We start from the raw sequence: 24,731 nt of genomic DNA, 5'->3' as shown, positions 1-24,731 counted from the left end.
TCAGCCTGAAATCTCTGCAACACACGTCGTAGATCCGGAGAAATAGCTGACAAGATAACTCCATCTTTAAGAATACCAACAGGATCAGCGACTCCAGGAGCATCAGGCACAAAGCTCCTAGAAAGAGCATCGGCCTTCACATTCTTTGAACCTGGTAAAAACGAGACAACAAAATCAAAGCGGGAGAAAAACAATGACCAGCGGGCCTGTCTCGGATTAAGGCGTTTAGCAGACTCGAGATACATCAGATTTTTGTGATCAGTCAAGACCACCACACGATGCTTAGCACCCTCGAGCCAATGACGCCACTCCTCAAATGCCCATTTCATGGCCAACAACTCCCGATTGCCCACATCATAATTTCGCTCGGCAGGCGAAAATTTCCTAGAGAAAAAGGCACAAGGCTTCATAACAGAGCAACCAGGGCCTCTCTGCGACAAAACGGCCCCTGCCCCAATCTCCGAAGCATCCACCTCAACCTGAAAGGGAAGTGAGACGTCAGGCTGGCACAAAACAGGCGCCGAAGTAAACCGGCGTTTCAACTCCTGGAAAGCCTCCACGGCAGCAGGAGCCCAGTTAGCTACATCGGAGCCCTTCTTGGTCATATCCGTCAAAGGTTTCACAATGCTAGAAAAATTAGCGATAAAACGACGGTAGAAGTTAGCGAAGCCCAAGAACTTCTGAAGACTCTTAACTGACGAGGGCTGAGTCCAATCAAGAATAGCTCGGACCTTGACTGGGTCCATCTCCACAGCAGAAGGGGAAAAAATGAACCCCAAAAAGGGAACCTTCTGTACACCAAAGAGACACTTTGAGCCCTTGACAAACAAAGAATTTTCACGCAAAATTTTAAAGACCAACCTGACCTGCTCCACATGCGAATCCCAATTATCAGAAAAAACCAAAATATCATCCAGATAAACAATCAAAAATTTATCCAGATACTTCCGGAAAATGTCATGCATAAAGGACTGAAAAACTGAAGGCGCATTGGAGAGCCCAAAAGGCATCACCAAGTACTCAAAATGACCTTCGGGCGTATTGAATGCGGTTTTCCATTCATCACCTTGCTTAATGCGCACAAGGTTGTACGCACCACGAAGGTCTATCTTGGTGAACCACTTGGCACCCTTAATCCGGGCAAACAAGTCAGACAACAGCGGTAAAGGATACTGAAATTTGACAGTGATCTTATTTAAAAGCCGATAATCAATACAAGGTCTCAAAGATCCGTCCTTTTTTGCCACAAAAAAGAATCCCGCACCAAGAGGGGAAGAAGACGGACGAATATGTCCTTTTTCCAGAGACTCCTTGATATATGAACGCATAGCGGTATGTTCAGGTACCGACAGATTAAACAGTCTTCCCTTAGGAAATTTACTGCCTGGGATCAAATCTATAGCACAGTCACAGTCCCTATGAGGAGGCAGTGCACTGGACTCAGACTCACTGAAGACATCCTGATAATCAGACAAATACTCCGGAACTTCCGAAGGCGTAGAAGAAGCAATAGACACAGGCAGGGAATCCTCATGAATACCACGACAGCCCCAACTTGAGACTGACATAGCCTTCCAGTCCAGGACTGGATTATGGGTCTGTAACCATGGCAGCCCTAAAACGACCAAATCATGCATTTTATGTAAAACCAGGAAACGTATCACCTCGCGGTGTTCAGGAGTCATGCACATGGTAACCTGAGTCCAATACTGCGGTTTATTTGCTGCCAATGGTGTAGCATCAATACCCCTAAGAGGAATAGGATTTTCTAATGGTTCAAGAGTAAATCCACAGCGCTTAGCAAATGAGAGATCCATGAGACTCAGGGCAGCACCTGAATCTACAAACGCCATGACAGGATAAGATGACAGTGAGCAAATCAAAGTTACAGACAGAATAAATTTAGGTTGCAAATTACCAACGGTGACAGGACTAACAACCTTAGCTATACGTTTAGAGCATGCTGAGATAACATGTGTAGAATCACCACAGTAGTAGCACAAGCCATTCCGGCGTCTATGAATTTTCCGCTCATTTCTAGTCAGGATTCTATCACATTGCATTAAATCAGGTGTCTGTTCAGACAACACCATGAGGGAATTTGCGGTTTTTCTATCACATTGCACCGAATTAGGTGTCTGTTCAGACAACACCATGAGGGAATTTGCGGTTTTGCGCTCCCGCAACCGCCGGTCACTTTGAATAGCCAGTGCCATAGTATCATTCAGACCTGTGGGAATGGGAAAACCCACCATAACATTCTTAATGGCTTCAGAAAGGCCATTTCTAAAATTAGCGGCCAGTGCACACTCGTTCCAATGTGTCAGCACGGACCATTTCCGAAATTTTTGGCAATACACTTCAGCCTCGTCCTGCCCCTGAGACATAGACAGCAAGGCCTTTTCTGCCTGAATCTCAAGATTGGGTTCCTCATAAAGTAAACCGAGCGCCAGAAAAAACGCATCAAGATCAGCCAATGCCGGATCTCCTGGCGCCAGCGAAAAAGCCCAATCCTGAGGGTCGCCCCGTAAGAACGAAATAACAATTTTTACTTGCTGAGCAGAATCTCCTGATGAACAGGGTCTCAGGGACAAAAACAATTTACAATTATTCACGAAATTCCTAAACTTAAACCTGTCTCCGGAAAACAGTTCAGGAATCGGTATTTTAGGTTCTGACCTAGGATTTCTGATAACATAGTCTTGTATGCCCTGCACACGAGTAGCCAGCTGGTCCACACTTGTAATCAAGGTCTGGACATTCATGTCTGCAGCAAGCATAGCCACTCTGAGGTAAAGGGGAAGGAGAAAAAAAAAAAAAACTCAGAATCTTCTTTCTTATAATCCCTCTTCTGCAATGCATTAAACATTTAATACTGGCCTGGCAAACTGTTATGACCCCAATGGCGAGGGTCTCAGAGGAACGTGGAAGTCTGCAGAATACAAAAATCCAGCTCATAGGGCAGTGGTAACTGGGTTGACCATATATCTACTCCTAACGCCAACACTAGAAGTAGCCGGGGATCTGTTGTGAATTTGGATTCTGGGCTCCCCCGGTGGCTACTGGTGGAATTGAACTTGTGTCATCATCTTCCCTGTTCACCTGTTCTCATCAGATCTGGGTGTCGCTATATAACCTGGCTTCTCTGTTAGTTGCTTGCCGGTCAACAATGTTATCAGAAGCCTCTCTGTGCTTGTTCCTGCTCCCAGACATCTACTAGATAAGTTGGACTTTCGTCCTTGTTTGTTTTTGTTTTTTGGTTCCAGTTCACAGCTGCAGTTTCGTTACTGTGTCTGGAAAGCTCTTGTTGATCAGGAATTGCCACTCTGGTATTATGAGTTAATGCCAGAGTCCTAAAGTAATTTCTGGATGGTGTTTTGTTAGGGTTTTCTACTGACCATGAAAGTGTGCTTTCTGTCTTCTGCTATCTAGAAAGCGGACCTCAAATTTGCTAAAACTATTTTCCTGCTGCGTTTGTTATTTCATCTAAAATCACCGCCAATATATGTGGGGGGCCTCTGTCTCCTTTTTGGGCATTTCTCTAGAGGTGAGTCAGGTCTTATATTTCCCTCTGCTAGCATTATTTAGTTCTCCGGCCGGCGCTGGGCATATAGGGATAAAAAGTAGGACATGCTACCTGGCTACTTCTAGTTGTGCGGTAGGTTTAGTTCATGGTCAGTACAGTTACCATCTTCCAAGAGCTTGTTCCTATATAGGCTTATGCTAGTTCTCTGGCCATGGAGATCATGACAGTTTGACCGGCCCACTAAAGGGTTAAAATCCTTGGCTGCGAAAGGAGAGAAATAAGAAGTCTGCTGAGAGTTTTTTTTTTTTTTTTTTGTGCTCTTAATTGGATCACTTGCCAGTCTGTCTATGCTGCAGTCTTTCTTTTTTTTCTCTCTCCTTCTAATCTTTGAATGGCTCTGTGTTCACCTGTCTATAATGGATCTTCAGAGTGTAACTGCAGGTTTGAATAATCTCGCCACGAAAGTACAAAGTTTGCAAGATTTTGTTGTTCATGCTCCGGTATCAGAGCCGAGAATTCCTTTGCCGGAATTCTTCTCAGGGAATAGATCTGGCTTTCAGAATTTTAGAAATAATTGCAAGTTATTTTTGTCCCTGAAATCTCGTTCTGCTGGAGACCCTGCACAGCAGGTTGGGATTGTGATTTCCTTGCTCCGCGGCGACCCTCAAGACTGGGCTTTTTCATTGGCACCAGGGGATCCTGCGTTGCGCAATGTGGATGCGTTTTTTCTGGCCTTGGGGTTGCTCTATGAGGAACCTCATTTGGAACTTCAGGCAGAAAAAACTTTGATGTCCCTATCGCAGGGGCAAGATGAAGCTGAAATTTACTGCCAAAGATTCCGTAAATGGTCTGTGCTTACTCAGTGGAATGAGTGTGCCTTGGCGGCTACTTTCAGAGAGGGTCTCTCTGATGCCATTAAGGATGTTATGGTGGGGTTCCCTGTGCCTGCGGGTCTGAATGAGTCCATGACAATGGCCATTCAGATCGATAGGCGTCTGCGGGAGCGCAAACCAGTGCACCATCTGGCGGTGTCCACTGAGAAGACGCCAGAAAGCATGCAGTGTGATAGAATTCTGTCCAGAAGCGAGCGGCAGAATTTTAGACGGAAAAATGGGTTGTGTTTCTATTGTGGGGATTCTACTCATGTTATATCAGCATGCTCTAAGCGTACTAAAAAGCTTGATAAATCCGTTTCCATTGGCACTTTACAGTCTAAATTTATTTTGTCTGTGACCCTGATTTGCTCTTTGTCATCTATTACCACGGACGCCTATATCGACTCTGGCGCCGCTTTGAGTCTTATGGATTGGTCCTTTGCCAATCGTTGTGGGTATGATTTAGAGCCTTTGGAGACTCTTATTCCTCTGAAGGGGATTGACTCCACCCCATTGGCTAATAATAAACCACAATACTGGACACAAGTAACTATGCGTATTAATCCGGATCACCAGGAGACTATTCGTTTTCTGGTGCTGTATAATCTACATGATGATTTGGTGCTAGGATTGCCATGGCTGCAGTCTCACAACCCAGTCCTTGACTGGAGAGCTATGTCTGTGTTGAGCTGGGGATGTAGGGGGACTCATGGGGACGTACCTTTGGTTTCCATTTCATCATCTATTCCCTCTGAAATCCCTGAGTTCCTGTCTGATTATCGTGACGTCTTTGAAGAACCCAAGCTGGGTTCACTACCTCCGCACCGTGAGTGCGATTGTGCTATAGATTTAATTCCGGGTAGTAAATACCCAAAGGGTCGTTTATTTAATCTGTCTGTGCCTGAACATGCTGCTATGCGAGAATATATAAAGGAGTCCTTGGAAAAGGGACATATTCGTCCATCGTCATCTCCCTTAGGAGCCGGTTTTTTCTTTGTGTCAAAAAAAGACGGCTCTTTGAGACCATGTATTGATTATCGGCTTTTGAATAAAATCACGGTTAAATATCAATACCCATTGCCGTTGCTGACTGATTTGTTTGCTCGCATAAAGGGGGCCAAGTGGTTCTCTAAGATTGATCTCCGTGGGGCGTATAATTTGGTGCGGATCAGGCAGGGGGATGAGTGGAAAACCGCATTTAATACGCCCGAGGGCCACTTTGAGTATTTGGTGATGCCTTTTGGTCTTTCTAATGCCCCTTCAGTCTTCCAGTCCTTTATGCATGATATTTTCCGCGATTTTTTGGATAAATTTATGATAGTGTATCTGGATGATATTCTGATTTTTTCGGATGACTGGGACTCTCATGTCCAGCAAGTTAAGAGGGTTTTTCAGGTTTTGCGGTCTAATTCTCTGTGTGTCAAGGGTTCTAAGTGCGTATTTGGGGTTCAGAGAATTTCCTTTTTGGGATATATTTTTTCTCCCTCTTCCATTGAGATGGATCCTGTCAAGGTTCAAGCTATTTGTGATTGGACGCAGCCCTCTTCTCTTAAAAGTCTTCAGAAATTTTTGGGCTTTGCCAACTTTTATCGTCGATTTATTTCTGGTTTTTCGGATGTCGTTAAGCCATTGACCGATTTGACTAGACAGGGTGCTGATGTTGCTAATTGGTCTCCTGATGCTGTGGAGGCCTTTCAGGAGCTTAAGCGCCGTTTTTCTTCTGCCCCTGTGTTGCGTCAGCCTGATGTGGCTCTTCCTTTTCAGGTTGAGGTCGACGCTTCTGAGATCGGAGCTGGGGCAGTGTTGTCGCAGAAAAGTTCTGACTGCTCCGTGATGAGGCCTTGTGCCTTCTTTTCCCGTAAATTTTCGCCCGCTGAGCGGAATTATGATGTTGGGAATCGGGAGCTTTTGGCCATGAAGTGGGCGTTTGAGGAGTGGCGCCATTGGCTTGAGGGGGCCAGACATCAGGTGGTGGTATTGACTGACCACAAAAATTTGATTTATCTTGAGACCGCCAGGCGCCTGAATCCTAGACAGGCGCGCTGGTCATTATTTTTTTCTCGGTTTAATTTTGTGGTGTCATACCTACCGGGTTCTAAGAATGTTAAGGCGGATGCCCTTTCTTGGAGTTTTGAGCCTGATTCACCCGGCAACTCTGAGCCCACAGGTATCCTTAAGGATGGAGTTATTTTGTCAGCCGTTTCTCCAGACCTGCGGCGGGCCTTGCAGGAGTTTCAGGCGGATAGACCGGATCGTTGTCCGCCTGATAGGCTGTTTGTTCCTGATGATTGGACCAGTAGAGTCATCTCTGAGGTGCATTCTTCTGCATTGGCAGGTCATCCTGGAATTTTTGGTACCAGGGATTTGGTGGCAAGATCCTTCTGGTGGCCTTCCCTGTCACGAGATGTGCGAGGCTTTGTGCAGTCTTGTGACGTTTGTGCTCGGGCCAAGCCTTGTTGTTCTCGGGCTAGTGGATTATTGTTGCCCTTGCCTATTCCTAAGAGGCCTTGGACGCACATCTCGATGGATTTTATTTCAGATCTGCCTGTTTCCCAGAAGATGTCTGTCATCTGGGTGGTGTGTGACCGTTTTTCTAAGATGGTCCATTTGGTTCCCCTGCCCAAATTGCCTTCTTCTTCCGAGTTGGTTCCCCTGTTTTTTCAAAATGTTGTTCGTTTGCATGGTATTCCTGAGAATATCGTTTCTGACAGAGGAACCCAATTTGTGTCTAGATTTTGGCGGGCATTCTGTGCTAGGATGGGCATAGATTTGTCTTTTTCGTCTGCTTTTCACCCTCAGACTAATGGCCAGACCGAGCGGACTAATCAGACCCTGGAGACATATCTGAGGTGTTTTGTGTCTGCTGACCAGGATGATTGGGTTGCTTTTTTGCCATTGGCGGAGTTCGCCCTCAATAATCGGGCCAGCTCTGCCACCTTGGTGTCCCCGTTTTTCTGTAATTCGGGGTTCCATCCTCGATTTTCCTCCGGTCAGGTGGAATCCTCGGATTGTCCTGGAGTGGATGTGGTGGTGGAGAGATTGCATCATATCTGGGGGCAGGTGATGGACAATTTGAAGTTGTCCCAGGAGAAGACTCAGCTTTTTGCCAACCGTCACCGTCGTGTTGGTCCTCGGCTTTGTGTTGGAGATTTGGTGTGGTTGTCTTCTCGTTTTGTCCCTATGAGGGTCTCATCTCCTAAGTTTAAGCCTCGGTTCATCGGTCCGTATAAAATATTGGAGATTCTTAACCCTGTTTCCTTCCGTTTAGACCTCCCTGCATCCTTTTCTATTCATAACGTTTTTCATCGGTCGTTATTGCGCAGGTATGAGGCACCGGTTGTGCCTTCCGTTGAGCCTCCTGCTCCGGTGTTGGTTGAGGGTGAGTTGGAGTACGTTGTGGAGAAAATCCTAGACTCCCGTGTTTCCAGACGGAGACTCCAGTATCTGGTCAAGTGGAAGGGATACGGCCAGGAGGATAATTCTTGGGTCACTGCATCTGATGTTCATGCCTCCGATCTGGTTCGTGCCTTTCATAGGGCCCATCCTGATCGCCCTGGTGGTTCTGGTGAGGGTTCGGTGCCCCCTCCTTGAGGGGGGGGGTACTGTTGTGAATTTGGATTCTGGGCTCCCCCGGTGGCTACTGGTGGAATTGAACTTGTGTCATCATCTTCCCTGTTCACCTGTTCTCATCAGATCTGGGTGTCGCTATATAACCTGGCTTCTCTGTTAGTTGCTTGCCGGTCAACAATGTTATCAGAAGCCTCTCTGTGCTTGTTCCTGCTCCCAGACATCTACTAGATAAGTTGGACTTTCGTCCTTGTTTGTTTTTGTTTTTTGGTTCCAGTTCACAGCTGCAGTTTCGTTACTGTGTCTGGAAAGCTCTTGTTGATCAGGAATTGCCACTCTGGTATTATGAGTTAATGCCAGAGTCCTAAAGTAATTTCTGGATGGTGTTTTGTTAGGGTTTTCTACTGACCATGAAAGTGTGCTTTCTGTCTTCTGCTATCTAGAAAGCGGACCTCAAATTTGCTAAAACTATTTTCCTGCTGCGTTTGTTATTTCATCTAAAATCACCGCCAATATATGTGGGGGGCCTCTGTCTCCTTTTTGGGCATTTCTCTAGAGGTGAGTCAGGTCTTATATTTCCCTCTGCTAGCATTATTTAGTTCTCCGGCCGGCGCTGGGCATATAGGGATAAAAAGTAGGACATGCTACCTGGCTACTTCTAGTTGTGCGGTAGGTTTAGTTCATGGTCAGTACAGTTACCATCTTCCAAGAGCTTGTTCCTATATAGGCTTATGCTAGTTCTCTGGCCATGGAGATCATGACAGGGATCATTCCTACGTTGATTCTAGATGACACGCGCCAGCCGGAGAATCTAGCTACCCCTAGTAGAGGAAAACAAAGACCTTTCTTGCCTCCAGAGAAGGGGACCCCAAAGCTGGATAGAAGCCCCCCACAAATAATGACGGTGAGGTAAGAGGAAATGACAAACACAGAAATGAACCAGGTTTAGCACAGAGAGGCCCGCTTACTGATAGCAGAATAAAGAAAGGTAACTTATATGGTCAACAAAAACCCTATCAAAATCCACACTGGAAATTCAAGAACCCCCGAACCGTCTAACGGTCCGGGGGGAGAACACCAGCCCCCTAGAGCTTCCAGCAAAGGTCAGGATATAGATTTGGAACAAGCTGGACAAAAATACAAAACCAAAACAAATAGCAAAAAGCAAAAGGCAGACTTAGCTGATATAACTGGAACCAGGATCAGTAGACAAGAGCACAGCAGACTAGCTCTGATAACTACGTTGCCAGGCATAGAACTGAAGGTCCAGGGAGCTTATATAGCAACACCCCTAACTAACGACCCAGGTGCGGATAAAAGGAATGACAGAAAAACCAGAGTAAAAAAACTAGTAACCACTAGAGGGAGCAAAAAGCAAATTCACAACAATATGGCCTGTGACATCGGGGACTATATTCGGGGGTGCGTTTCCTGCGCCCAGAATCGGTCTCCTCAGCAACAGTCTGCTGGCTTGCTTTACCCCCTGCCGGTGGCAGACAGGCCCTGGGAGATGTTCGGGATGGACTTCGTGGTGGGCTTACCCAAGTCTCTTAGCTGCACCATTATTTTGGTTGTCACTGATCATTTCTCTAAGATGGTGCACTTGGTGCTGCTTCCATGGTTTCCTTCTGCATGGGCCTTGGCGGCATTGTTCATTAAGCATATTTTCCGATTACATGGAATGCCTGATAAAATTGTCAGAGACTAGGGTCCCCAGTTCACATCTCAGTTTTGGAGAGAGCTCTGCCGTTTATTCAGCATAGAGTTGAATCTCTCCTCTGCATATCATCCCGAGACAAATGGGTTGGTAAAGAGGACCAACCAGACTCTGGTGACATACTTGCGACATTTTGTCTCTGCTAGGCAGGATGACTGGGCATCTTTGCTGCCATAGGTGGAATTTGGGCTTGAACAACGCCGTAGCCGATTCCACTGGGCAGACTCCTTTTCTCCTTAATTACGGCCAGCATCTGCATGTCCCTGTGCCCATGCCCGTGTCTTCCACCGATTCTTGGGTGGCAGACTTGGCGGTGGAGGCATTTGACATTTGGGACTGCGCACAGGATGCAATCCGGGCCTCCAAGGAGAGAATGAGGGTTTCTGCTGATACACACTGGCGCTGTGAGTTGAGTCCACTAAGTTTGCGCCCCGTACATTGACCCATTCAAGGTTCTGGAACAGGGCAACCCTGTGGTCTACCATTTGGCCATTCCTCAGCGCCTTGGTATCACCGACACTTTCCAAGTCTCTCTCTTAAAGCCCGTCTATTTGTCCCGGTTTTCCGAGTCATCTGCCAGGACATCCGGTTCATCCACGGATGAGTTTGAGGTGAATGCTATCATGGGGTGCAAGGTGGTACGTGGCAAAAAATTTTATCTGGTGGACTGGAAGGGTCACGGCTCAGAGGACAGAACCTGGGAACCTGTGGAGCACATTCGGGCTCCGCTGCTCATTGCAGCTTTTGAGCATAACGAGGCTCAAGGAGGGGGGCCCTAGGAGGGGGGGTAATGTTAGGAGTCGAGTTCCCACCATGTGCCAAGTCTGCTGCGGTCTCCCATTCTGCATCAGCCGCAGTGGAGCCTGCTCAGCGGAGACATTGGTCCCAGCATCTCACTGAATCTGGTACTGTGCAAAGGGTTACCGCTGCCTCTCCAGGCTCTGCTATTGTACCCTGCACTGGTCTGCGGTGAGCAGGCTTTTCTGGGACTAAGTCCTGCTTTGCACACACTGAGCATGCCCAGGGTAAGATCTCTCAATGGAGATCAAGGGTCACATGCTCAGGTACTGCAGCAACTTCCATTGGTCCTCCAGGAAGGTCATGTACCTGATCAAGTTCTGTGGAAGTCTTCCATTGGTCCTTCTCGGAAGGTCCTGAAGTTGCTGCAGCTATAAAAGGTTCTCATGACCACACGGCCATGCGCTAGTATCAAATATATACGAGCTCAGCGCCAGTGTGGTCGTGTGTGTGTGGTCAGGGACCCGGCTGAAATAAGCTCATAGAATGCTGGCACCTCCAGTGAGTAGTTTTTGTGTCTATGCAGTTAGGGACCCAGTTGAAATACGCCCCTAGAATGCTGGCACCTCCGGTGAGGAGTTTCTTATGTGTGAATTCGGGGCTGGCTAATACGCATTAGAATTCTGGCTCCACCGAAGTGGAGCTGCATGTTTGGTTCAGACTGCATGACCACTGTCGGCTCAACTCTGTAGCTGTGTCTCCTGTGAGCTTAATTAGGCACAGCGTTCTCTTTTCTATGGGCTCTGTGAAGTAACAGAGTTCATTTATTCTAATTTACTTCACTGCCTTGCTTAGCAGCAGGTACTTTCCTGCACGGTGGATCCCGGGTTGCGAACTCACTTATCTCACCTAATAAATATATTCAGTGCGTTCCGCCAACCCTAATAGCCACCCTCAAGGGTGGAGCGCAGCCGATCACGGCCGGGTATTAGCTTATTATCACAGCTGACACCTGACAATATTTTCCAGGAGCAGTCTCGGACCGCTCCCGGCACATTAACCCCTGGAACACTGTGATCAAACAAGATCTCAGCACTCCGGTGGCATAGTTAAGCATCATCACCCCCTTAGTAAGGGAAAAATAATAAAATAAAAAATGTTTTTATTTCTGTTTTCCTATTAGGGTTAGGGCTAAAGTTAGGGTTGGGGCTAAAGTTAGGTTTAGAGTTGGGGCTAAAGTTAGGGTTAGGGCTAAATTTAGGTTTAGGGTAGGGTCTAAAGTTAGGGTTAGGGCTAAAGTTAGGGTTGGGGATAAAGTTAGGGTTACGGATGGGGCTAAAGTTAGGGTTAGGGTTGGGTCTAGAGATGGGGTTAAGGTTTGGATTACGTTTACGGTTGGTATTAGGGCTGGGATTAGTGTTAGGGGTGTGTCAGGGTTAGGGGTATGGTTAGGGTTATGTTTAGGGTTCAGATAGGGGTTAGGGGTGTGTTGGAATTAGGGGTGTGTTGGGGTTAGGGGTGTGGTTAGGGTTGGAATTAGGATCAGTGGCATGTTTGGGTTAGGGATGTTATTATGGCTAGGGTTGGGATTAGGGTTAGGGGTGTGTTCAGGTTAGGGTTGTAGTTAGAATTGGGGGATTTCCACTGTTTTGGCACATCATGGTCTCTCCAAACACGACATGGCATCCAATCTCAATTCCAGCCAATTCTGTGTTGAAAAAGTAAAACAGTGCTCCTTCTTTTCTGAGCACAAAGAGTGGTTCACCCTCAAATATTGGGTATCAGCGTACCTTTTGGGGTCCAATTTCTCCTGTTACCCTTGGGATAATAAAAATTTGTAGGCAATAATATCATTTTTGTGAAAAAATATGATTTTTTATTTTTACGGCTATACATTATAAATTTATGTGAAGCACTTGGGGGTTCAAAGTGCTCACTGTACTACTAGATAAGTTCCTTATGGAGTTTACTTTCCAAAATAGGGTCACTTGTGGGTGGTTTCCACTGTTTAGGCACATCAGGGGCTCTCCAAACGTGACATGGCATCCAATCTCAATTCAAGTTAATTTTGCATTGAAATTCAAATGGCGCTCCTTTCCTTCTGAGCTCTGCCATGCGCCCAAACAGTGGTTACCCCCACATGTGGGGTATCAGCATACTCAGGACAAATTGAACAACTTTTGGGGTCTAGTGTCTCCTGTTACCCTTGGGAAAAAAAAAAATGGGGGTGAATAAGATAAACTCCTGTGAAGCACTTTGGGGATCAAAGTGCTCACCACTAATCTAAATAAGTTCCTGTTACCCTTGATAAAATAAAACAAATTGGATCTGAAATAATTTTTTGTGAAAAAAAGTTAAATGTTATATTTTTTTTAAACATTCCAAAAATTCCTGTGAAGCACCTGAATGGTTAATAAACTTCTTGAATGTGGTTTTGAGCACCTTGAGGGGTGAACTTTTTAGAATGTTGTCACTTTTGGGTATTTTCTATCATATAGACCCCTCAAAGTGAATTTAAATGTGATGTGTTCCCTAAAAAAAATGGTGTTGTAAAAATGAGAAATCGCTGGTTCCTTATAACTTCCTAACAAACAAAAATGTTGTTTCCAAAATTGTGCTGATGTAAAGTAGACATGTGGAAATGTTACTTATTAAAGGGAACCTATCACCTGAATTTGGCGGGACCAGTTTTGGGTCATATGGGCGGGGTTTTCGGGTGTTTGATTCACCCATTCCTTACCCGCTGGCTGCATGCTGGCTGCAATATTGGATTGAAGTTCATTCTCTGTCCTCCATAGTACACGCCAGCGCAAGGCAATATTACCTTGCGCTGGCGTGTACTCCGGAGGACAGAGAATGAACTTCAATCCAATATTGCAGCCAGCATGCAGCCAGCGGGTAAGGAAAGGGTGAATCAAACACCCGAAAACCCCGCCCATATGACCCAAAACTGGTCCCGCCAAATTCAGGTGATAGGTTCCCTTTAAGTATTTTGTGTGACATATCTCTGTGATTTAAGGGCATGAAAGTTCAAATTTAGAAAATTTTGAAATTTTCAACATTTTCGCCAGATTTCCATTTTTTTCACAAATAAATGCAAGTAATATCGAGGAAATTTTTCCACTAACATGAATTACAACATATCATGAGAAAACTATGTCAGAATCATCAGGATCCATGCAAGCGTTCCAGAGCTATAATCTCATAAAGGGACAGTGGTCAGAATTGTAAAAATTGGCCCAGTCATTAACATGCAAACCACCCTTGGGGGTTAAGGGGTTAAGTATCAAATTGGCTTTGTCACCAATTAATCCAATTGTACTAGGTTGTGCAATCCAGAAAAGTGTAGAAGCTCACTAGAAATCTTGGAGACAGTAGTTTGAAGTTTAGATTATTGATGACTTAGGGCATTTGTAGGGTGATAGATTTGAGTGAGGAGATGTAGGGTGGTACAGAACTGTGGAAAGCTTTATAGTTGTGAGGGATATGTACAGTATTCAGTTGTGTGAAAAAGTGTTTGCCCCTTTCTGATTTTCTTTTCTTTTGCATGTTTGTCACACTTAAATGTTAGACAAATATAATACAAGTAAAAATCACTTTTTAAATTAAGAATCTTTATTATAAAGAGAAAAATAAATCCAAGCCTACAGGGCTCTGTGTGAAAAAGTGGTTGCCCACTGAACCTAATAACTGGTTCTCCAGGTACTGATGCAGCAAAACAGCCCCAGACCATCACTGTACTATTATATTTTACTGTTCGTATGATGTTCCTTTTCTGAAATTATGTGTTACTTCTACGCCACATGTAATAGAACAGTTACCTTTCAAAAAAGTTCAACTTTTGTCTTATCAGTCCACAGTGTATTCTCCCAAAAGTCTTGGAGAACATCAAGATGTTTTCTTGCAAAACTGAGACAAGGCTTTGCTCTTACTGCTCAGCAGTGGTTTTTGCCTTAGAACGCTGCCATGCAGGCCATTATTGCCTAGTCTCTTTCTTATGGTGGAGTCAAGAACATTGACTTTAACTGAGGCAAGGGAGGCCTGCAGTTCTTTGGACGTTGTTCAGGGGTCTTTTGTGACCTCTTGGATCAGTTGTTGCTGTGCTTCTGGGTTAATTTTGTTCTGCTGGCCATTCCTGGGAACGTTTACCACTGTTTCATGTCTTCACTATTTGTGGATAATGGCTCTCACTGTAGTCTGCCGAAGTCCCAAAAATTTAGAAATGGCTTTATAACCTTTTCCAGACTTGTAGATCACAATTGCTTTGCTTCTGATTTGTTACAGAATTTCTTTTGATCGCAACATCATGTGTAGCTTTTGAGCATCTTTTGTTCTACTTCACTTTGTTAGTTAGGTCCTATTTAAGTGATATCTTGATTGAGAACAGGTGTGGCAGTAATGAGGCCTGGGTGTGGCTAGCGAATTTGAACTCCACATCCCAATGATGTGATAAACCAGATAATTTATGTTTTAAGGGTGTGGCAGTCATTTTTTCACTCAGGGCCCTGTAAGTTTGGATTTTGTTTTCCTTTAATAATAAAGACCTTTATTTAAAAAGTGCATTTTTTGTTTACTTGTGTTATCTTGCATCTTCTCGCCCGACTACTTGCACCAGTGACCCCATTCCGGCACATCTCCTCTAGTGCCTTTCCTCTGCTGTCACCACTAATCTAACAAACATATTCAACCTCTCTCTCTCTTCTGATATCTTTCCTTCCTCATTTAAGCATGCTATCATACATCCATTACTTAAAAAATCACCCCTCAACCAAAACTGTGCCACTAACTATAGACCTGTCCCTAATCTCCCCTTCATCTCTAAACTCCTGGAATGCCTGGTCCACTCCCATCTTATCTGCTATCTCTAAGATAACTCTCTTCACTACCCCTATAATCTGGTTTCCACTCTTTACACTCTACCAAAACTGCTCCTACTAAACTCTCTAGTATATCTACTAACAGCTAAATCTAATGGTCACTGCTCCCTTATAATTCTCTTGGATCTTTCTGCAGCATTCAACACTGGATCATCAGCTCCTTCCTCCTCACTATGCTCCGTTCCATCGGCCTCAAGGACACCGTTCTCTCCTGGTTCTCCTTCTATCTCTCTGACCGCTCCTTCACTGTATATTTTGCTGGCTTCTCCTCCTCTCATCTTCCCCTTAATCTTGGGGTTCCAGGCCCCCTACTCTTCTCTTTGTATACAGCCCCAATTATATACTTCTCTTGCTATCATGCCTGCCTTTTTAGAAAACACCAGTAATTGTCGTTCCGCTGTCTCTAAAATCATGTCCTCACTCTATCTGAATTTGAACCTGTCAAAAACAGAACTCCTTGTGTTTCCTCCCTCTAATAATATACCTATGCCCAACATTGCCATCTCCGTGTGTGGTTCCACCATTAATCCCCAGCAACATGCACGCTGTCTTGGGGTATACTTAAAGGGAACCTGTCACCCCGTTTTTTGAGGATGAGCTAAAAATAGCGTTAAATAGGGGCAGAGCTGGGCGTTACATTAGTATCTTTGTGTGCCTTTATTACCTACCTATGCTGCCGAAATACCTTTGTAAAGTCGCCGTTTTCTGCTGTCACTCACGCTGGTCTGGTCCTATGGGCGTGGTGACAGTGCTGTTTCTCCCCCAGAATCCTGCTCATCATTACTTTGGTGGCGTAGTGGTGTGCCCATGTCCAAAGAGAATATCCACTGCCCAGGAGATGAAAAACAGCGCGATCTGCGCTATTCAGCCGTTTACCGGTGGGTAGATGGAGCGCTCTGCTGCCCGGGGCTTCAGGAAAATGGCCGCGGGATTCCGCACGTGCGCAGATGGAGATCGCGGCGGCCATTTTCCTGAAGCCCCGGGCAGCAGAGCGCTCCATCTGCGCACGCGCGGCCACAGGAAAGATGGCCGCGCCCACCGGCAAATGGCTGAATAGCACAGATTGCACTGTTTTTCATCTCCTGGGCAGTGGAGAGTGCCAGCAGAAAACGGCGACTTTACAAAGGTATTTCGGCAGCATAAGTGGGTAATAAAGGCATACAAAGACACTATTGTTACGCCCAGCTCTGCCCCTATTTAATGCTATTTTTAGCTCATCTTCAAAAAAATGGGGTGACAGGTTCCCTTTAATTCTGAGCTTTCATTCACCCCCCACATCCGATCACTGGCTCGCTCTTCTTATCTGCACCTCAAAAACATTTCTAGAATTCAACCCTTTTTTACTTTCGCCTCTACAAAAACTCTTACTGTTTCTCTTATTCATTCTCGTCTGGACTAGGATCATATTCCTCACCAATCGTTACATCGATGCCTCTACCTTTTGCTAGTCATTACACTGGCTACTAGTGTTGAGCATTCCGATACCGCAAGTTTCGGGTATCGGCCGATACTTGGCGGTATCGGAATTCCGATACCGAGATCCGATACTTTTGTTGTATTGGGAATCAGTATTCGGATCGATATAATGTGTAAAATAAAGAATTAAAATAAAAAATATTGATATACTCACCTCTCCGACGCAGCCTGCACCTTACCGAGGGAACCGGCAGCCTTCTTTGCTTAAAATGCTCGCGTTTACTGCCTTCCGTGACGTCACGGCTTGTGAGTGGTCGCGTGCCGCCCATGTGACCGCGACGTGACCAATCACAACAAGCCGTGACATAATTTCAGGTCCTGAATGCCTAATTCTAGGCATTCAGGATTTGAAAATTACGTCACGGCTTGTGATTGGTCGCGTGCCGCCCATGTGACCGCGACGCGACCAATCACAACAAGCCGTGACGTAATTTCAGGTCCTGAATGCCTAATCTAAGCATTCAGGACCTGAAAATTACGTCACGGCTTGTTGTGATTGGTCGCGTCGTGGTCACATGGGCGGCACGTGACCAATCACAAGCCGTGACGTCACGGAAGGCAGTAAACGCGCGCATTTTAAGCAAAGAAGGCTGCCGGTTCCCTCGGTAAAGTCCAGGGCGCGTCGGAGAGGTGAGTATATCAATATTTTTTATTTTAATTCTTTATTTTACACATTCATATGGATCCCAGGGCCTGAAGGAGAGTTTCCTCTCCTTCAGACCCTGGGAACCATCAGGGATACCGTCCGATACTTGATTCCCATTGACTTGTATTGGTATCGGGTATCCTTATCGGATTAGATCTGATACTTTGCCGGTATCGGCCGATACTTTCCGATACCGATACTTTCAAGTATCGGACAGTATCGCTTAACACTACTGGCTACCAGTGTTGAGCAATACCGTCCGATATTTGAAAGTATCGGTATCGGAAAGTATCGGCCGATACCGGCAAAGTATCGGATCCAATCCGATACCGATACCCGATACCAATACAAGTCAATGGGACTCAAGTATCGGACGGTATCCCTTATGGTTCCCAGGGTCTGAAGGAGAGGAAACTCTCCTTCAGGCCCTGGGATCCATATTAATGTGTAAAATAAAGAATTAAAATAAAAAATATTGCTATACTCACCTCCCTCTCAGACGCAGCCTGGACCTCACCGAGGGGATCGGCAGCGTTGTTTGCTTAAAATGCGCGCTTTTCCTTCCTTCCGTGACGTCACGGCTTCTGATTGGTCGCGTGCCGTCCATGTGGCCGCGACGCGACCAATCACAGCAAGCCGTGACGTAATTTTCAGGTCCTTCTAGGCATTCAGTATTTTAAAATTACGTTCCGGCTTTGTGATTGGTCGCGTCGCGGTCACATGGGCGACACGACCAATCACAAGCCGTGACGTCACGGGAGGCAGGAGACGCGCGCATTTTAAAATGCGCGCGTGTCCAGCCTCCCGTGACGTCACGGCTTGTGATTGGTCGTGTCGCCCATGTGACCGCGACGCGACCAATCACAAAGCCGGAACGTAATTTTAAAATACTGAATGCCTAGAAGGACCTGAAAAATAACGTCACGGCTTGCTGTGATTGGTTGCGTCGCGGCCACATGGGCGGCACGCGACCAATCAGAAACCGTGACGTCACGGAAGGAAGGAAAAGTGCGCATTTTAAGCAAACAACGCTGCCGGTTCCCTCGGTGAGGTCCAGGCTGCGTCGGAGAGGTGAGTATAGCAATATTTTTTATTTTAATTCTTTATTTTACACATTAATGTTGTTTCGATACCGATACCCGATACCACAAAAGTATCGGATCTCGGTATCGGAATTCCGATACAGCAAATATCGGCCGATACCCGATACTTGCGGTATCGGAATGCTCAACACTACTGGCTACCCATCCACTCCAGAATCCAGAACAAACTTATTACCCTCACCCACAAAGCACTCCATGGCAAGGCACCACCCTACATCTCCTCCCTGGTCTCAGTCTACCACCCTACCTGTGCCCTCCGTTCAGCTAATTACCTGAGGTTAGCATCCTCCATAATTAGAACCTCTCACTCCCATCTCCAAGTCTTTTCACGTTCTACTCCAATTCTTTGGAATGCACTACCCAGGTGCATTCGATTAATCCATACAGTTTTAAGCATGCCTTAAAAATATACTAATTCAGACTGGCCCACCATCTCAACACATTAACCTAACTATCCCTGTGTTGCCCATTCAAAATTTTTACCATAACCAGGTTCCTCACATCATGTTCTCACATGCTTTATGCAGTTAATAGCACTCTGTGTCTGTATTGTTACATACTTAGGCTGACAACTGGTTCATGCAGCTTTACATGAACACCCGATCCTTAGGGTACCGTCACACTCTGCAACTTTCCAACGATCACGACCAGCGATACGACCTGGCCGTGATCGTTGGAAAGTCGTTTTGTGGTCGCTGGGGAGCTGTCACACAGACCGCTCTCCAGCGACCAACGATCCCGAGGTCCCGGGTAACCAGGGTAAACATCGGGTTACTAAGCGCAGGGCCGCGCTTAGTAACCTGATGTTTACCGTGGTTACCAGCGTAAAAGTAAAAACAAACAAACCGTACATACTCACATTCCGGTGTCCTTCAGGTCCCTCGCCGTCTGCTTCCCGCTCTGACTGAGTGCCGCCGTAAAGTGAAAGCAGATCACAGCGGTGCAGCGGTGACGTCACCGCTGTGCTCTGCTCCAGCTGGCAGACAGTCAGAGCGGGAAGCAGACGGCGAGGGACCTGAAGGACACCGAAATGTGAGTATGTACGTTTTTTTTTTCTTTACTTTTACGCTGGTAACCACGCTAAACATCGGGTTACAAAGCGTGGCCCTGCGCTTAGTAACCCGATGTTTACCCTGGTTACAAGCGAACGCATCGCTGGATCGCTGTCACACACAACGATCCAGCGATGACAGCGGGAGATCCAGCGACGAAAGAAAGTTCCAAACGATCTGCTACGACGTACGATTCTCAGCAGGGTCCCTGATCGCTGCTGCGTGTCAGACACAGCGATATCGTATGGATATCGCTGGAACGTCACAGATCGTACCGTCGTAGCGACAAAAGTGCCACTGTGAGACGGTACCCTTACATTATGGCTGGTCCAAACAATGAAAGCAATTGTTACCATCCACCTTTTGTGTCTCCTCTGTTCTTCATAGATTATAAGCTTGTGAGCAGGGCCCTCATTCCTCTTGGTATCTGTTTTGATCTATGTGTTTATTGTTTTGCTGTAATGTCTATTGTCTGTACAAGTTGATAGGGCTGGCGGAATGCACCGAATAATATAAAGGGAGATATGAGGTACGTTCACAGCCTGGGGTCCACCGTGTAGTGATGGAACCTGCTGCTAAGTAATGGCAGAACAAGATGGCAGATGAACGCTTGCTCACAAGTGGGTTAGACTTCTCCCAGTGTGAATGGAAGCGATTCCTGTTGCTTCACAGAGTCGCAAAAGGAACACTGTGCTCTGTTAGCAGTCGCAGGGTGCAGCTGGTAGACCCTAGTGGGATCCCTATGATTCACTCCCACTACGCTTGTGATTGATCTTGCTCTGATCCTCGGTGGCTTTTGAGCCTGCACCTGAGGATACCTTGAGTCAGATGCTGAGTCCAAGCAGGAGTTCCCACCCTACACTGACCAGTGGTAAAAATGCGGCTGTGCAGCATAGATATGGCGCTGACAGTTTGTTCCCCTCACCCTAATTCCCAAACAACAACCAAAGGGATGGGGATCATTAAGGAGCTTCCACCAGTCTCAAACACACAGCACTCACACACCTAGTCAGTTTGTAATAGCGCATGGACGAGCAAGTGACCATTAGAACATTTTATAGCTGTAGCCTTCAGGGACCTTCCTGGTGGTCCAATCAGAGCTGCTGCAGGACTTGAGCAAGTGACCTCTAACCTCCAATGAGAGATCGTCCCATGGGCATGCTCAGTAGATGAAAAGCAGGACTTAGTCCCTGGAACCTCTTATCGCCACTGATCAATGCTGGTTACAAAGACTGAACTTGGGATGGCAGCTCCAACCAGATGCACAGTATCAGCTTAAGTCAGTCGCTGGGACCGACGCCTCTGCTGAGCAGACTCCACTGTGGCCGGGGAAGAATTGGAGACCGCAAAGGACATGGTTCAAGATTCCCCCTGTGCAGCGGCTGGAACTCGACACCTAACACAAGTCCCCATTAAAATGTAAAGTGCTGTGAATTATCTTGGTGCTATAGAAATAAAATTTACTATAATCTTTGTCAAATATTTAATTTTGTTTGGTGATCTGAAAAATGTAACTGTATATTGGACTCTACCAACCAACATCTGAAAATGAGTGCACACAAAGGTCTCATAAAAGCTAACAGTTTATTAAATATACTTAAAAAAAGATTGTACCCCTTCACACCGCAGCCCTTTTTCTTGCTTTCGTTTTTTGCTCCCCTTCTTCCTAGAGCCATAACTATTTTATTTTTAAATCAATATGGCCATTTGAGGGCTTGTTTTCTGCGGGACGATTTGTACTTTTGAATAGTTTTGGTTTTACCATGTCGTGAACTAGAAAATGGGAAAAATATTCCAAGTGTGGTGAAATTGCAAAAAAACTGCAATCCCACATTTTTTTTTCTGGCTTTTCTGGGTTCACTAAATGCTAAAACTGACCTGCCATTATGATTTTCAAGGTCATTTTGAGTTCATAGACACCAAACATGTCTAGGTTATTTTTTATCCAAGTGGTGAAAAAAATTCTAAACTTTGCTTAAAAAAAAAAAAAGTGGGAAAATTCCAAGACCCGTAGCGTCTCCATTTTTCGGGATCTTGGGTCGGGTGCGGGCTTATTTTTTGCTTGCCGAGCTGATGTTTTTAATGATACCACATCACTGCAGATATGTTCTTTTGATCGCCCGTTATTGCATTTTAATGCAATTTTGCGGCGACCAAAAAGCGTAATTCTATTGCTTTTAACTTTTTCTTGCTGCGCCATTTAGCGATCAGGTTAATACTTTTTTTATTGATATATTGGGCGATTCTGAATGTGGTGATACCAAGTCTGTGAAGGTTTGATTTTTGTTTATGTTTTATTTTGAACGGGGCGAAAGATGGGTGAATTAAACTTTTATATTTTTTTTACTTTTTTCATATTTTTTAAAACTTTTTTTTACTTTTGCCATGCTTCAATAGCCTCCATGGGAAGCTAGAAGCTGGCATAGCCTAATCGGCTCTGCTACATGGCAGCGATGCTCAGATCACTCCTATGTAGCAAAATTACTGCATTGCTATGAGCGCCGTCCACAGGGTGGGGCTCATAGCAATCTGGCATCAGCAACCATAGATGTCTTCAGGAGACCTCTGGTTGTTATGAAAATGCACCGATGACCACCGATTACGTGGCTTGTTAAATGCCACTGTCAGCGTTTGACAGCGGCATTTAACTAGTTAATAGCAGGGAGTGGATCGCGATTCCACCCACCACTATTGCAGGCACATGTCAGCTGTTCAAGGTGTAATTGTAACTGAGGCTGAGGGAGATACAACAGCAGTAGTGCTAGGCATGAATATTATGCATCATGTGTTTCTGGAAATGCTCGCTTCCTTGCATACTTCACTCTGCTTCTTCCCCTTGTAGGAAAGCTGTTCAATGGACTATCAAAGTGATCTGAGCCCTACAGAAGTTTGCCAACCGTAAAGGTGAGATCTGCCATGCGCACATCACCGAAGCACCACAAGTTGCCCTTTTTGACAACGGTGAGACTTTAGTCTGGTGTCTATTCCGACTATGAATTAACAATGAAGACTATGAAGCGTTTCTCGACTCCATCCCAATCGAAGGACAGGCCCTGGTAAAAGCTGCCAGAAGTATTGTCACTGTCTCAAACAGTAGAATTCCTGTACGGCTAATCAACCTGAGTGATGCACCCATCAATCTATGCAAGTTTAATTCAGTTGCTCAACTGTACAGACTTGATCCCAAAGACATTCTAGATGATGAGACACTGGCTCATCAAAAGTCGATGAAAGCTGCCCCCAAAGGCTCTAATACACCCACTAACTTTTGGAGGAATGAACTTAATGTCGGAGATGCTAACAATCCCATCGAACACATCCATGGTGTCACCAAAGTTGCTAAACGACACAGCCAAACTTTCAGCAAGCACCCACTTGACTTTGGCAGGATTTCCCTGGTACAATACAAGATTAAAACGCGTGATTATCCTCCTAACAAGGAAAGATGCCATCCAGTGTCTGCTGCTAACTATCAGCAAGTAAAGACATTGTTAAAAGATATGAAAGATTCTAAAGTCATTCGAGAAAGTTAAAGTCCGTGGGCTTCACCTATTGTCCTGGTGAAGAAGAAGGATGGTAACATCAGGTTTTGTGTCGACTACAGAAAGCTGGACAATGTTATGCACAAAGACTCCTATCCTCTTCCCCGTATTGAAGAATCCAGACCATCACGGCTCTTGACATAGCTGCATATTTCTCTACTCTTGACTCGACCAGCGGCTATTGGCAGGTACCCATGGCTCCTGAAGATAGAGAAGACAGCCTTTAACTCCTCGATGGGACTCTATGAGCTCGACGGTATGCCGCTTGGGTTATGCCCTGCCCCAGCTACATTTCAGCGACTCATGGAGAAATGTCTTGGGCACCTCAACTTAAAAACCATTTTGTTATATCTCAATGATGTGAACATGTATTCTCACACTTATCAAGAGCACTTATGCCACCATGCAGAGGTATTCCAGGTACTCATTGAACATGGCCTGAAACTAAAACCATCAAAGTGCCATCTGCTCAAGCCAAAGGTCAAATACCTGGGTCATGTTGTAAGTGCCGAATGTATCCAGCCTGATCCTGAAAATATCTCAGCTGTGAGCAAAAGAGATACCCCAAGAACCGTGAAAGAAATCAAAAATTTCCTACATTTTGCGGGCTACTACCGCCACTTTATCCCTCATTTTGTGCAAATAGCAGAACCCCTTACAGAACTGCTACGATGTTGCCCTAGAAAACGCTACAACAGAAGACTTCCAATTGATTGGTCTGAGCGACAAGAAACTGCCTTTCAGATGATGAAAAGCTCACTCACAGCTCACAGATGCCAGCTATCAAAGCCTCAGGGTGGTGCTATCACAAGTCAAGAATGGCAAAGAGAGAGTCATTACCTTTGCCAGCCGAAGCTTGAGAGGTAACGAAAGAAGCGAAAACAATTACAGCTCATTCAAGTTAGAGCTGCTAGATCTGGTGTTGGCCATCACCGAAAAGTTCAAAGACTACATCACGGCTACCCCTTCACCATTTAAACGGATAATAATCCTCTCGCTCACCTTAATACTGCACTGCTAGGTGCCGTGGAACAGAGATGGGCTTCAAGATTGGAGACTTTCTGTTTTGACATTAAGTATCCCAGTGGCAAGATCAACATCAATGCAGATGTTTTATCTCGTTTGTCCATAGGAGAAGAGCTTCATAATGAAGATCTGTAGGAAGATGTTGAGATGCCACCCTTCTATCAAAGATTTGCTACACGGAATGCCATTGATGCCAAACAAACTAATGAAGTCTTTCAACCGAAACCTGACTTATCCCAAGATCCATCGAGATGGCAAACTCTTCAAAATGAGTCTTGTGTCCTAGGAGAGATCTATGAATACCTGACTAATGGTAGAATACCTGCATGACACAGACAATGTCCTGATGTTGAGCCAAATCATCTACGGAGACAGCACAAAAGACTCTTCATTCAGAAGGGCTTTATCCTGTGCAATTCCTTGGACCCTGTCTCAGGTGAAAGATTACATCAGATTCTAATTCCACGCCAAGAGCAGAGTTCTTGATGCCTACCACGACCAGCCTGGGCACTTTGGCATACATGAAACTGAGGCCACTATACGACAATGCTTCTATTGGATTGGGATGCATTCAGACATAGAAAAT

At 45.5% G+C, this 24,731-nt stretch overlaps 1 protein-coding gene across 1 annotated transcript in view; it reads left to right on the top strand.

Annotated features, from left to right (window-relative positions):
• LOC143774679 (olfactory receptor 5B21-like) overlaps positions 1-23,110 on the top strand; it is a 37,598-nt gene extending 14,488 nt beyond the window's left edge. The window contains exon 3 of the mRNA XM_077262430.1: positions 22,587-23,110. Within this exon, the coding sequence (XP_077118545.1) occupies positions 22,587-23,110 (524 nt within the window). The remainder of the gene's footprint in view (positions 1-22,586) is intronic.
• Positions 23,111-24,731: the final 1,621 nt, after the last annotated feature.

The sequence above is a fragment of the Ranitomeya variabilis genome, chromosome 5 (genome assembly GCF_051348905.1).
Source record: "Ranitomeya variabilis isolate aRanVar5 chromosome 5, aRanVar5.hap1, whole genome shotgun sequence".
Lineage (NCBI taxonomy): Eukaryota > Metazoa > Chordata > Amphibia > Anura > Dendrobatidae > Ranitomeya > Ranitomeya variabilis.
Note: the sequence above shows the minus strand (reverse complement) of the source record. Positions and strands in the feature narration are given on the sequence as shown.